The 14,721-nt window shown below is 49.2% G+C and overlaps 2 protein-coding genes across 4 annotated transcripts; one reads left to right on the plus strand and one right to left on the minus strand.

The window, feature by feature from the left end:
- Positions 1 to 1,274: 1,274 nt before the first annotated feature.
- LOC123087778 (mucin-5AC) lies at positions 1,275 to 5,684 on the plus strand. The gene is made up of 4 exons (XM_044509884.1): positions 1,275 to 1,477; positions 3,884 to 4,839; positions 4,946 to 4,985; positions 5,112 to 5,684. Exons 2-4 carry the CDS (start codon positions 3,948 to 3,950, stop codon positions 5,410 to 5,412), a joined length of 1,233 nt encoding a protein of 410 aa, XP_044365819.1. The 5' UTR covers positions 1,275 to 1,477; positions 3,884 to 3,947; the 3' UTR covers positions 5,413 to 5,684.
- Positions 5,685 to 5,775: 91 nt separating this feature from the next.
- Positions 5,776 to 8,722, minus strand: LOC123087779 (probable RNA 3'-terminal phosphate cyclase-like protein). Of its 3 annotated transcripts, XM_044509886.1 has the most exons (7): positions 8,391 to 8,721; positions 8,260 to 8,314; positions 8,165 to 8,214; positions 7,364 to 7,545; positions 7,105 to 7,286; positions 6,783 to 6,993; positions 5,776 to 6,256 (listed from the first exon to the last, which is right to left on the minus strand). In XM_044509886.1, the coding sequence occupies exons 1-7, from the start codon at positions 8,587 to 8,589 to the stop codon at positions 6,047 to 6,049; spliced, it is 1,089 nt and encodes a 362-aa protein (XP_044365821.1). In that variant the 5' UTR covers positions 8,590 to 8,721; the 3' UTR covers positions 5,776 to 6,046. The 3 variants fall into 3 exon arrangements, with proteins under 3 accessions (XP_044365821.1, XP_044365820.1, XP_044365822.1); XM_044509885.1 differs by having other exon boundaries at positions 8,165 to 8,314; XM_044509887.1 differs by lacking the exon at positions 5,776 to 6,256 and adding an exon at positions 6,318 to 6,573 and having other exon boundaries at positions 8,165 to 8,314; positions 8,391 to 8,722.
- Positions 8,723 to 14,721: the final 5,999 nt, after the last annotated feature.

Consider the following 14,721-nt stretch of genomic DNA (forward strand, 5'->3'; position numbering starts at 1 on the left):
TCAACGACCCCCCAATACCAATCGTATAGACCGATCCATTCACAATCCTTCTTGGCCTTAGCTGTTAAGCAAAGTGCTGCCTTTTCTCTCTATCTTTCTGATCCCTGGCTTAGACTAGTCCCTCCCTACCCTCCCCCACTTGGCTCTTGCCTCATCTTCTCTTCCATCCTTCCTTCCTCTTGATCCATCGCCCAATGGCTAGCTACGTGCTTTAGCTGTTTCTTTCTTTCTTCCTTCCTTGTCCATGGTTCATTGCAGCGGATTTGCTCAAGACTAGCTGCCAGGGTCAACGCAGACCATGCATGGTGGCACCTGACAAAGACCAAAAGTTTGTTTGAGACACATATCCATCCATCCCGGGTCCAGTTGAGCAAGTCTGGCGGTCATTCAGTGGGAATAAAAACACAATTGCTCGATCCAGTTTATAAGAGGATACCAGTTTGCAAGTAGGACCCATCTGTCATGGGTTCATGTGTTTTTCCCCAATAATCCCCAAGTTCAAAACACATTTGATTCAATTCGATTTCGTTTCTATTCATTTTGACAAAAAAATTGTCAGAGTGCGACTTTTACATTGATAGACTAACTAATAATTAGTTAAACTATAAACTAAGTAGCTCATAGTTTGCGGCCACAGCCACCATGGAGTCGGTGACTGGGATTCCCCGGCTGCGGCTAGTTGTGACCATGACTGGCGGGGACGGTGCAGGGTCAAGTGGGAATGCAGCAATGTGGGCCTCGATAGCCTAGAAATGCGCCTCGGCGGCTGCGTCCCAGGCCGGCCATGCATTGGCGGCGATGGGGGGCGAGCGCGCGGTCCCAAATCTGTTGCTCCCTTTTCGTCGTATCCTTCGCAAGCTCAACAAGGACCACTCCATCTGCTCCCAATAGGAGTCTAGGGGATCCACCGGCTTCTTCTCCTCCACCTCATCTTCAAACCGAAGATGTGGGGGAGATCCTTCCTATGCACCATTGGAAAGGAAGAGGTGGAACGGAGACGGGCAAGAGGGGATTGGGAGGCACCGGAAAGAGGGGAGGGTGTCGGCCTTCCGCGAGTGCCATTAATATAAGAGGGCAGTTGGGGAGGTGGGAGGCGACGGGCGGCCATGAAGGGGCATGCTTCCTAGTGAGAAACATGACCGCGTCACAACCTTACTCCTGGGCTGCTCACACGCAAACTAGGGAATGTTGTCGCATGGCGGCCATCAAACCGACAGTCATGGGAATCTGATGGAGGACTCACGCCATAATGGTTGGGTGGTTGCCTTGCCAATGGTGTGAGAGAGGCTCCACTGCTTCAAATCCCGCCTGTGGCACAAGGCGGAAGAAATTGAAACCTCCCTCGCACACTAGCAGTGGGGTTTGAGCAAGCTCTAAACGAGGCCTCCACATCCTTCAAATGTGGAGGCTGGGAGGCCCCATATGGAGGGGACTCCAAAAATATGGCGATTGAGTGGTGGATGGCAAATCTTCTAGAGTGAGTTTTTAGCCCTTTGCCCCCCATATTGATGGTTATTATGCAGTTCAAGGCCTTTTGGTGACTCTGCCATAGTTGCTCTGATTCTCTCTATCCATGGGAAATATGCTCCATGCTTATCAAATTATAATGCATATAAGTTTTGTCGTAAGTTAAATTTTGTATAGTTTGATCAAGTTTATAAACAAAGTCAATATCTACAGTGCCATATCGGTACGAGATTCATCATGAAAAACATTCTTATATGGTATATGTTTCGTGCTGTAAACGTTCATAGTTTTTCATAATTTGTGTATTCTCCAATTGTTTTTATACAATTAATATAAGTGCAGAAATGAAACATTTGTCCTTCCTTGGTTAGTAGCTTTATACTAGGAAAACATAGCCAAGCAACATGTTGATGCGATCGATCTCATGATGTGTTTCTTTGATAATGATTACCTATATGGCAATGTAGCATATGCCAGAGTGGGGCAAGAGAGAAACCGTGTACTCTATTCTCTACCCAAAAATCACCTGAAATAATCATAGCAAAGGAAACACCGCAAGTTCTCCAGTCAGCACCTTTGCTGTCATCATCAAAGTGACAACTCCACATAGACATGTGCGCTACGTATGGTTAACAATATCACAACCCTATCTATGACGATAGGCTACGAAAAAGATTATCGCCGCCGATGAGTTCGATTCGACGACTTTCACGCGAATCGAATCGATCGAAAGTGGTCCCAGATAAAATGTTGATAAGCAATGCGAGTGCTTCCATCCGGTGTGGCCAGAAGGACTTTAATGGCTGGCACTGTTAGCATTGCGTGCTAACAAAAAGCAGCTGCATACAGGTCAGATCAGATCATAATCCTAACTTTGGATAGAAGAGGGGCCGTATGACACTTATAATCTACTAGCAGCCAAAGCCCTGCAATCCGCCCCCCTTGATTTCCCTGTCAAAATGATGTGTCTCGAGACCAATCATAACACTACTAAATTTTCATATATAAACTATGTTCATGGTTAAATTTCAGAAAAAGTTTCTTTCAGGTGGTGATAGAGGAAACGGTATGCAACCGGCCTGCATCCTGCTGATGTAGCCAGGTAGGTAGCGCTGCTTGCCGATTCTGGCAACCAACAAGGAACGCAACAGAATGTACTGAACCCTCTGATTCTGGCAGATTCCTGTTGCCTCACAGTTCAGGGTTCAGAAAGCCACGGCAGCTTCATACCTGCATTGGTCCAGTGGATTCCAGCATCTAATCCGTGTAATTAATTCTTACTCCCTCTGTAAAGAAATATAAGATCGTTTAGATCGCTAATATAGTGATCTAAACGATCTTAATTACATTTCTTTACAGAGGGAGTACATGTAAATTCTCTGTCTGATCTTTCCACTCTCATCTTTGGCCACAAATAGCTCGCCGCGGCCGTTTCGCAAAAGGGAAACGGCAAGAACCCTCTCTGGCTAGAGAGATGCACACATACACACACACACAAAAAAAAAAGTGATTCCAGAGAGCAATGGTGCAAATTAAGCAAGAATCCAGTCCTTGAGGTGCTAGCTGGTGCATGCACATGGCATGAGCAACCAAGAGCAGCCTTTTTGGAGCCCATCTGGTATGCCCCAACTGGTCCAAACACTGAAATTTCTTCTTCTTCAGAGCCAAGTCTGCCACTACCAGAACAGCAAGTCTACTTGGATTGGATTGGGTTGGAGACACAGTGATCATCAGTGCAAGGCTACTAGATCAGGACCGTTTCTGTGTGTGAGAGACAGTCACCAAGGAGAGAAAGCACCTTTGTCGTCGATTGGACCTGAAAACCTCTGCCGAGAGCAAAGCATTTTTCCCTTTTGTGTGACTGCCTGTTGACAAGAACAGCAAGCAAATGACTGTCGCTTGCCAGTGTGTGTGCAGTTACATCACACCCTCACCACCTTCTACATGTATGCTTTTCTCCTGATGAAAATAGGGATGCCATTGCCACCCCTTTCTGAATCAGCATTCCAAAGAGGCAATGCACATAGATTTCCTTTTCGCCGTAGCATTTCGCCGAATCGTCGGCACAAACTCCTTTGTGCATCTTCTGCGACTGAAAGTGAGAAGATAACATGGAAAATCTATCTTATTATTAAGCGCCCGGCGCATCTTTTCTTTTTTTTTTTCTCTCGACAGCAGAGGATGTGCACATGTATTTGAAAACTGAAATGCTGTTTCAAAGCAGAAAGAGAAAAGGAGCATCATGCATTGCGTTGCATTTTCAAATTGCAAGTATTATAATCTGAAACGAATTACGATCCGCTTTGCCGCCTTTTTTTTCTCCCCTATTGCTCGTGCTTTTCCGCTTTGTATCACGCACCTCCGGCCTTTAAATTTCGCCTTTGGTGAACGAGCTCCTTTCTCCTCGCATTTCCAGCTCCGTTTCCTCCATAGCCTAGTCAGCAAGCATACTGCCCTCGCCATTGCCGATTGCTTCGTCAATGGCGGCTCCTGCTCTCAGCTTGGTTTTGTGTATGCTCCTGCTCTCGCACGGTTCGGCGCAGGCCAGGAAGACCGTGCCCGGCGAGGTGGTGCCTGCCGCGGATCGGGATGGAGCGTCGGGCAGGGAGAGGTTCTTGGGTGGTGGTGTGGAAGGTGCCGCGGGTGGTTCCCGGCGCCGGAGGGAGCTCCTTGCGGGAGCAGGGGCGACGACGACGCGTGACGTGTTCGCGCCGGTGACCAACCCGGTGACGGTGCCGGCGACCAACCCGGCGTCCCCAGGCGGCATCGTCACCGTGCCGGCGACCAACCCGGGCACGGGCACCGGGTCCGCGACCAACCCCAACCTCCCGCCGCTGTACCCGGAGCCGTCGACGACGCCCGACCCGACGACGATGCCTGCGCCGTTCTCGAACCCGGTCGCCGCGCCGACCATGCCGGCGCCGTTCACCGCCCCGGTCACCAACCCAGCCACGACGCCGACGCCGGTGCCCGGCACGGCGCCAATCACCAACCCGGCCACGACGTACCCAGGCGGCAGTACCGGTGCCGGCTCCGGCGTGGGGAGCGTGCCGACGACCCCGGTGTACCAGGCGCCGGCGACGACGGTGCCGACGCCGACCACGGTGCAGCCAGCGGCGGGGGGGACGGGGCAGTCAACATGGTGCGTGGCGAAGGCCGGGGTGACGGAGGCGGCGCTGCAGGACGGGCTGGACTACGCGTGCGGCATGGGCGGCGCCGACTGCTCGGCGCTGCAGCCCATGGGCAGCTGCTACAACCCCAACACGATGCAGGCGCACGCCTCCTACGCCTTCAACGCCTACTACCAGCGCAGCCCCTCGCCGGCCAGCTGCGACTTCGGCGGCGCCGGCATGCTCGTCGCCACCAACCCAAGTGACCAAACCCTCACTCCCACTCCATCACTTGATCTTCTTCAGCTGGCTCTGAAACTGTTAGCAACGCCTCCTGATTATCACTGACGAGCTGCTGAATTATTCAGGTTCAGGAACTTGCATGTACCAGGCATCATCAGGTTCAGGGTAAGAATGAACAATTTGTTCAAGACATGTCTCTAGAACACATGATCTTGTCAGGAATTTCAAATCAAACAGTCAAATTCTTACACTTGTTCTGCTAAGCTGATCATGCAACTGTGACATGTGCAGTTCTGCCGCCGGCTACAGCCCGGCGGCGACGGGCACCACCTCCGGGCCGGTGGGCGTGACGCCGAGCTTCGGGCCGGTGGGAACCACGACCGGGACGGGGACGGGACCGGCGGTCAGCAGTGGAGGGTCAGGCTCGACGGTGCTGAACGCGAACAACTACCCAGGCGGGACCTCGATGTACGGCCCGGGCAACCCGGCCGGCTTCTCCGACACCAGCAGCGGCGCCGCCTCCCTGAACTGCAGCTGGGTCCTGTCTCTGATCTGGATGTTCACCTTTGCTTATGTCAAGGTGAAGGTGTAGCATCCATGTGCTGCTGCTGCTGCTGCTGATGTGCTCTTCTCTTGTTGACATGATATTCACTTGTGTACAGAGATGGATAAATGAATTCAGAGGGGAGAGAAGACTAGATAATTTTGTGCCTGTGTGTGTGTGTGTATTGGACTAAGCTGAGCAGAATGTTGCTTATAGCTAAGAAATAGTATGTGTTAGGTGAGCATGGAGTTCATTCTCTATGAACTATGTTATGATATCAAATGATATTCTTCTTGCAAGCTTCATCTTCTTTTTCATCACCTTTCATAATAGACCTTTCGACACTGAGTATAATGGCATGCGCGATTTGCAGTCACAGATTGCTAGATGTTCCAGGCTAGTAATAAGTAGGAAGTAAAAGCACACCAAAATGTGTGCATGCTGAATGCTAACACCAAATACCAGAAATCTCTATGTTAAAAGCTCACGCCCATGTTTTCTCAGGAGACAGAAGTAGTTGCTCTATTAGATCTATGATATACAATTGAGGGTACTCTATAATATGCTCAAGCAGATCCATTCTGGATCAACTAGCTTACATCAAAACTACTACGGGAAGATTCTCGTGATGCGGTTCCAAAACATTGTTTTCCATCCTAGATGAGGTTCATGATAGTTCTGTTTATGAAATCTTCCGAGCAAGATTCTTCACTCCCGCACCAACACATTTTAGAGTGACCGTGTTTGAGTTTGGGTCGGGCTTGATGATGAACTTGACATCAAGGAACTCCTTGATGTTTCGAAGTGATTCTATAGCGCGCAGTGTCAGCTGTCCCACGCGAACCTTTGACACATCGGGCGGGCACAGAGCGCACAGCATGAACAGAAGGCCCTGCAAATTGTTTACAAGAGAAACATCATGTGACTTAACAGAAGAAGAAGCATTTTGAAGCAAGATTCACAAAGAGCCATAGAAGGAAAGGCAGATAAGATATAATCTTGCCAAAATGAACCAAGGACTAGGTTGGCAGAAGAACTTGCATAAAACAATCATTCTAACGGACTACATCCATGCAAACTATGTTCAGTTTAAATTTGTAATTCTTATCCAGCTTTCTGGCTGGCTTTTGAGTTAATACAATTGAAGAAAGGATTCCCCCTGCTGTGTTCTCGAGGGGGAAAAAGTGCTAGAATTGCCAATTTATCTTCCTACAACATCATCAGCCAAAATAAAATGACCATTATTATTGCAGAACGGTCCAGGTGCTTCAGAGTAGACAAAAAAACACAGTAATGACTGTGAATCATACGAGAGGCGTGTAAAGAAAACACAAATTATCAGCCACAATATAAAAATATCTGCCACCAGCCTGCTAAATAATATAAGAAAGGAATAAACTGGAATGAAAATACCAGACCTGGTGTGTTGAGTCAACAACTCCTCCTTGAGCCACCTCTTCTAGCAGCATCGATGCAACTTGCTCACCAAGATCCTCTGGAGACATTAGCTCAGGCTTCTCAGATTGTTCACTCATTTCATCAACATTGGGATAGCTCACAGTAGCATCTGCAGAAATCAGACAGCCTGTTGTGGTCTCAGCAACTACAGATACGCCATAGCCTGCTGACCTGCCAAAAGATGAATCCATTTAAATTTTTGAATAGCAGGACACCAGGAGATAAAAGCACAGTGTGTCACTAATAAAATTCAACAGGTTCTACTTCAAGCTGGAAACGTACAATCCACATCCACCAGATGAACTAGCTCTATGATCGGTGAAGATATGAACATCCGGAATGAACTTATTGAAGAGTCCACGTGCAGCATAGAAGATACGGGTTACAATCTGTGCAGATACATTCGTTGAGAATGCTACACCTCTTATCCTCTTTACCATTCCTTCATCAATCCAATTAACTGCCTGCAAAAACACTTGATATTAGAACGGGAATGTCAACAGAAATCATGAAACATGAGCAGAAGTAAGCTCCAACACACCTTTAGTGTACTGTTTATATTGGGAACTCGGAGAAGCACTTCGCCACCACCACGAGGAGGAGCTCCCCGGCTTTCAATTTTGAGCTCCAGCCCCTCAAGAGGAACGCCAAAGTGCTTGAGCATATGCAACGTAACCATCCGGAAAGTATCCACAGAAGGGTCCTTTGTATCATTTGTGATTCCTAAAAACAATGGCATCACATTTAGACTCCATACTAAATTCAGAAGCAAAAGGCGTTGTATGATCAGTAACGGCGATGGCCATCAACCTTCTGGAGAAATTGTGATTCCTACAAGCATGGCATCGAATTTAGACTCCGTAAAGGTGCTTGTATGATCAGTGACAACGATGACCATCAATTTTGTGCAGAACTAAAGAAGTCGTATTTTAGATGTTGGCTTATGAAAGCTTGTGAGGCCTGATGTGAACAGAGCATCTCCATTAGGAAATATGAACGGCCACAAGGATGATGAGTTCATGAGAAAGAGCTAAAAGGGTTTGCTTACTCGGCGACAGTGAATTCAGCCAAATAAACTAAACCCCAATAAAATCACCTTTGTCAAAACAATCCACACCAGAACAGGGTCCACTCAGACAAGTGATAAGTCACATATACACCAACAGAAACAACCCATTGGGCCGAACAATGGATCAGACTGGATAACGAATAATTCTATCTAGAACAACCTAATCGCACAACCCCTGGCTGCAATTGTATCGCAATTCCGGAGTTCCGGTAGAAAACATGGCAATCAATCAATCGAACTCGAGCAGAAACAGGGTAAGCAAACGCCCTTCACCTTTGAGCCGAATCGACAAGGGCGACCTGGCGAAGAGGCCGAGCAGAAGGAGCGGCTCGATGAAGTAGCCGATCCCGCGGTGCGCCCCGCAGTCGTGCTCCAGGTCCTTCCCGCCGACGACCACCCCGGGCTTGTACCCGACCTTGGTCCCTGCGAGAACCCACCAGAATCAGCCACCAGCCCAAATCGAAGCCCCTGAAGCGGTCATAAGTCGGCGGTCCCTTGCCTGTGTCGTTGACGTCGATGACGTGCTGGTCCGAGACCTTGTGGATGAGGTGGAGGAGGGACATCTCGTGCGGGCGGAGGCCCCCCTCGCCGGTGCGGATGTCCTTGATGGTGATCGGGGTGGAGGTCAGCGTCGCCAGCACCAGCCGCTGCCGGAAGTCTCGGCTGCCCGACAGCCTCCGTGACTTGTCGCGACCCATCCTCGCCTGCCGCCGGCGCCGGAGACGGTTGGCTGCTCGCTCGCCTCGCCGGGGCTCGTGCGTGCGCCGGGGGCGGGGAGGGCTTACTATTTTTGTTTTAGAACAAGGGGAGGGCTTACTAGGGTTGGTTTTTTTTTTTAGAATCTCACAAAGCTTTATTACTGATTAATGTTCAAGGGTACAAAAACAAGGTCGCCGGTCTGGCCTAGCCAGGTGTGACGGACAAAACCTAAAGATAAAGCATACTTTGCGAGATTATGAGCCTCCATATTGGAGGTCCTATACTCATGACTAAAAGAACATGAAATGAAGTTAGCTGCTCTAGCCTTGATCTCCTGGACGATGGCGCCAAAATTTGCTTGACTTCCTTCCCTGATCGCATCAATTGCCACCTTGCAATCCGAGGCCACCAAAACTTGGTTGAGATAGAGATCTTCTAGAGAGCTAATGCCTCCCGGATAGCCAATGTTTCAAGCACTTGAGGATCACGAAGGCCCCTCAAGGTTAGTGACGAAGCTCCCAAAAACAGCCCCCTGCATCCCTGCATATTACTCCAACTGCACCAAAAGTGCCTGAACGAGACACAGCTGCGTCCACATTGATTTTGAAGTGGTCAGCAGGTGGCGGTACCCACGTTGCAGGCCGTGAAATCGCTGTCACCTGTGTTCCCACCTTCTTCTTCATGAATTCTATGTCTGACAGGTAAGACTTGATGAAGTTGTCCGTGGCAAAAGGGGTCTGGAAGATCTCTTCGTGTATAGCCTTGCGTCGTGAACTCCAAATAGCCCATAAGGTGACAATCAACACAGTAAGCTGCTCTGCTGGAAGTGTTTCGCTCATAGCAAAAAGCCATAGTCGTGCGTTTGGTTATGTTGTTGCCAGCATATGTTCCACCAATTCGCCGTCAGACAAAGCCCAGACACAGCGGGACGCACTGCAATCCAGCAAGGAATGGCGCCAACTGTCCCGACCTCCACATAGTGGGCAAACACTCGAGGTTGCCATGTTCCGATGGTTTAGAACGTCACCCGTCGGGAGCGAGTGGTGCGCCAGTCGCCATGTGAAGACTCTCAACTTCGGTGGTACTGCCACTTTCCAAATGGAGTTCCACCCCCGCAATTCAGCTGCAGAGTTTGAAGGATCCTCCCGTTCTTCTAGCCATGCCTCGCGCCCAAGCTTGATGCTGACAATCATCCGGTAAGCAGACCGTACAGAGAAACGTCCCTTGGGGTCATTATGCCATGCCCAAAAATTGTCCACCTGCCGAGTGCACAATGGAATCTGTAAAATAGCCTCAGCATCTAGTGGTATAAAAACCTGCCTGACCACGTCCTCCCTCCATTCAGCCGAAGTGTGATCAATTAACTCTGACACCATCTGTGGAGGAACATCCACCAGAGATGTAATCGGCCGCATCATTCCATTCCGAGGAATCCAGCTATGATTCCATATGTGCGTGGAGGCTCCATCCCCAATCCTTCTGATGGCCCCATTGATGATTACATCCCTCCCATCAAGTATAGAGCGCCAGATCTGTGAGGGATGCGGGCCTAATTGAGCGTCTAGAACAGAGCCTTGTGGGAAATAAACAGCTTTAAGGATTTGTGCACTCAATGAGGACGGATCATTCAAAAGTCTCCAAACTTGTCTGGACAGAAGTGCCAAGTTGAATATCTCGATATCCCTAAATCCCAATCCTCCCAAACTTTTTGATCGTGTCATCAAATCCCATGCAACCCAACAAGGTTTCCTCTTTCCCCTCTTGCTTCCCCACCAAAACTAACGTATAAGGGAAGTGATGCTATCACAAAGGCCCCTCGGAAGCCTGAAACACGACATCGAAAAAACTGGTATTGCTTGGGCCACGGACTTTATTAGAACCTCCTTTCTGGCAACAGATAAGAGTTTCTCCATCCATCCTTTTATCCTTTCCCAAACTCTGTCTCGTAAGTATTTGAAAGTGCCATTCTTTGACTGTCCCACATCTGTTGGCATGCCCAAGTACTTCTCACTAAGAGACTCATTCTGCACACTGAGTATATTCTTAATGTCCCCTCTAAGTCTCTGGGCACCCTTTACTGAAAAAGATCGATGATTTATCATGGTTTACTCTTTGCCCTGAAGCCAAGCAATAAGTATCGAGTAGGTTTGATACCTCATTTGCCCCTTGGATGCTAGACTTGAAAAGCAGCAGGCTGTCATCTGCAAACAAAAGGTGATTCACTGCCGGAGTCGTGGGTGCCACCTTTATGCCACCGAGCACTAATGACTGAGAACTATGTTTTAAGAGGCACGAAAGGCCCTCCGCTGCGATCAAGAACAAGTAAGGGGAAATAGGATCTCCCTGCCTAATACCTCTGGATGGTGAGAAGCTCTCCAATCTCTCTCCATTAAACAGAACCGAGAACGACACCGAAGTGATCATACTCATTACGGTCTGGACCCATTCCGGAGCAAAACCAAGCTTACCCATGATGGCTTGTAGGTAAGGCCATTCCACTCTGTCATACGCCTTCATCATGTCCAGCTTGAGTGCACAAAAGCTATTAGACTTGGATCGTTTTCTCTTCATAAAGTGCAAGCATTCATAGGCACATATGATATTATCGGTGATTAACCTTCCTGGGACAAAAGCTGATTGCTCCTTTGAGATAATATCTGGCAATATCACTTTGAGTCTATTCGCTACAACTTTTGACGCAATTTTGTAGATAACATTGCAAAGACTAATAGGTCTAAACTGGGTAAGGAGAGTGGGGTTTTGTACCTTGGGGATCAACACAAGGACCGTGTCATTAATACTAGCTGCACTCTCCTCTCCTCGGATAATCCGAAGTACCACATTAGTAATCTCCTCTCCACAAATGTCCCAATGACGCTGATAAAAGTGTGCGGGGAATTCATCTGGGCCTGGGGCCTTGGTGGGAAACATCTGAAAAAGCGTCTGCTTCACCTCCTCGTTTGAATAGGGGGCACAAAGTGAAGCATTCATATCTGCTGTTACCTTACGAGGCACGTGCTGAAGCACGTCATCCATCCCTTGAACTCCCTCTGTGGTGTATAACGTTTTATAGAAGTTTGTAACAAGCTGTTTCATGTCGGCCTTGTCATCCACACGTATGCCCAGCGCGTTATGGAGTGCCCGGATCATGTTCTTCTTCCTCCTCAAGTTTGCCCTCATGTGAAAAAAAATTGTATTTCTATCGCCCGCTGCTAGCCACTGAATTCTCGATCTCTATCTCCACATAATTTCTTCTCTATGATATAGTTCAACCAGCCGCTCATTAAGCTTCATCTCGAGATGATTTGGAGACGTCCTTGACGGAACACATCACAGCCTTTCTAGTTCACCTTTAGCCTTCTTGATTTCCTTTCTAACGCTCCCAAAAGTCTCATCATTCCATGTCGTGAGGTTCTTTGAGAGTAGTTCGAGCTTTCTGCGAAGTGCTTCCACTCCCCCATCTCCTTGATGCTCATTCCATCCAGAAGCAATAGTGTCACGCCAGGCTTCATGGGACTCCCACATCACCTCATAGCGAAAATTCGGTTTTGGACGTGCCACTGGTTCCTCATACTGCACCAAAATAGGTCCATGATCCGAGGAGGCTGCTGTCAAGTGTGTTACGTTGGCCAAAGGGTACCGTGCTGCCCAGTCCGTCGTAGCCAGTGCCCTGTCCAATCTCACACGGGTGTAGGAACCCCCCGTCACTTTTTTCTCGAATATCCAAAATCTGCCTTGATAGCCCAAATCCATCAACATGCAAACATCAATCGCATCACGAAAACCTTGAATTTGTGCATTACTCCGGTTAGCAACTCCATCATGTTCCTCCGGACGTAACACTTCGTTGAAATCCCCCAAGCACAGCCAAGGGAGGTTATTCAAAGTTGATAACCATTTTAAAAGGTCCCAAGTCTGGTGTCTCGGATGAGTCTGAGCCTCGCCGTATACACATGTTAGCCTCCATGGTTCTCGGCCTTCCTCTTCAACCTTCGCATCAATATGATAAACAGAGTCACCCAAAATCTCAAGACTTATTGTATTATTCCAGAAAATTCCAATTCCTCCGCTTCTACCTCTACTATCTATTGCATAGGCATTATCATAGCCCAAATTATTAGCCAAAGCTTCTACACGCGCACCCTTTATTTGTGTTTCCACGATACATAGCACGGTAGGGGTAAATTTCTTCGCCAGGTCGCGAAGTTCTCGGACTGTCGCGGCTTTACCCGCACCGCGACAGTTCCAGCAAAGGGAACTCATTGTGCCCGGCGGCACTCCTCGAGGGAGCCCGCCGATCCTGCATTTGTGTCCTTGCCTTCATCCACTCCTTCTGCCTCCTTGCTCGTCATTCCCTCGAACAAAACCCCTTTGTTAGCCCCATTCTTCTTGGGTCGCTTCACTTCCTTCCGTGGGGAGACATAAACAAGCGGCATAGGGGGCACCCCCGGGGGGCAGGTCGTTACTACAAGCGTCGTAGAGCTCACAGGAGCATCAGCATCAGCTCTCCCGTCGGCGGACTGGGTTGTGCCTGTTGATGGATTGTTCTCAAAAGACTGTCTCTTGTTGCTTCCAACTGGTGCCCTTAGTGTCAAATTCGGCGCTTCGGCCAACACCCGGTGCTCACTCGGCCCCGACTAAACAAAAGCCTGTGCAGCACCTGTCCTTTCCTCCTGCCGGCCTTGCTCGCGATGGACTTCCTGCTGGTTAGCGTTGAAGCGCCAACTCTGATTAGGGTTATATTGCTCTCGCCCTCTGCCTCTTCCACCTGCGTTCCTTGGGCCACCTCGCCCCCTCTGAGTGCCAAATCCTCCTCTTCCCGCTTGTCTGAAGCGAACATTATCGGCCAACACAAAATCGCCCCACTCAAACTTTGTTTCGTCGTGAACTCCATCCCCGCACTCCTCATGCCAATGGCCACATTCACCGCAGTTATAGCAGAACAATGGAAGTTTTTCATACTTAACTTGGTATCTAACCCTTTCCTCTCCCTTCTTAGCAGTAACAAATCTCTTAATTTTTGCATTGACATCAATCTTCACCCTAACACGAACAAATTCACCAAAGTAGCCTGCTGGTAGTTTCAGCTGGACTTCCTCGACCTCTCCAATCCGTGATGCCATCCCCCTGACTGCTGGTTCGATAAGAAAATTGTCAGGCAGCCTATGGATCTGCGCCCATACTGCCAGCTTGTCCAGGATGATACTATCAGGATTTCTAAAGCCATCATATTCCACCATAATAACCGCCTGATCTCTAAACAGCCAGGGACCCTCAACCATGGCCTTGTTCCAGTCCCCTAGACATCCAAACTGAGCTGTGAACAGATTGTCCTTGATCTTCCTCCACACCACCGGTTTTGCTGGGTTCCATGCGGCACGCATGTCCCCATACAGAGCATTAGGGCTAAAGGTCTTGGGAGTGTGAACTCTGGCTATAGCCAGCCACTTTGTCGGCGCCTCCAAGTCCGGCAATTCCTCCTCCCACACAAAATCGTCGTCTTCCTCCTCCTGCAGATTCAGCCTGGCAAGCAGCTCCTCCGTCGTCTCCTTCCCCTGCCGTCCATGTGAACTTGATTCAGCCGCCATAAGAAACCAATCTATCTATCACCGTAAAAAACCCTAGATCGATCTGCTAGAAGAAACACGCGAACCAAGGCCGGGGAAGGTCGCAAGGGACCCCCCTTGATCAGCCCGAGTATGTCGAGCCCGCTAGCGAAGATCGACTGGGGGAAGAGGTAAAACCAGCGGCGGCGCCGGAGTACGTAAAACTAGGGTTGGTTTTGTGAATCAGTTGCCATATTCTCGGAGAACCAGGCCCAATCAATGGGCGAGTGAGGCGGGCCTCGGGAAACGGCCGGCTTAGAACCATGCCCAGTGGTTTAGATCGATACAGCCCATTGTGTAAAAAAACAATACAGCCCATAGAGAGACGTGACACCGATGAATGTCGAAAACGCTTTTAGGTCTCCAGCACAGATCACGAATTTGAGCCGTATACTGATCCGGGCACCCGAAATTCCAAAAGTCGAGGCAAGGGTCCAAACGTCCACCATGTTGAATTCCAAAAACCCGTCATCCGGAGGCCGCGCAATTTCATGATCCGGTATTGTTTCCGTGCACTCCTGCCAC

This window comes from Triticum aestivum, chromosome 4A (assembly GCF_018294505.1).
Source record: "Triticum aestivum cultivar Chinese Spring chromosome 4A, IWGSC CS RefSeq v2.1, whole genome shotgun sequence".
NCBI lineage: Eukaryota > Viridiplantae > Streptophyta > Magnoliopsida > Poales > Poaceae > Triticum > Triticum aestivum.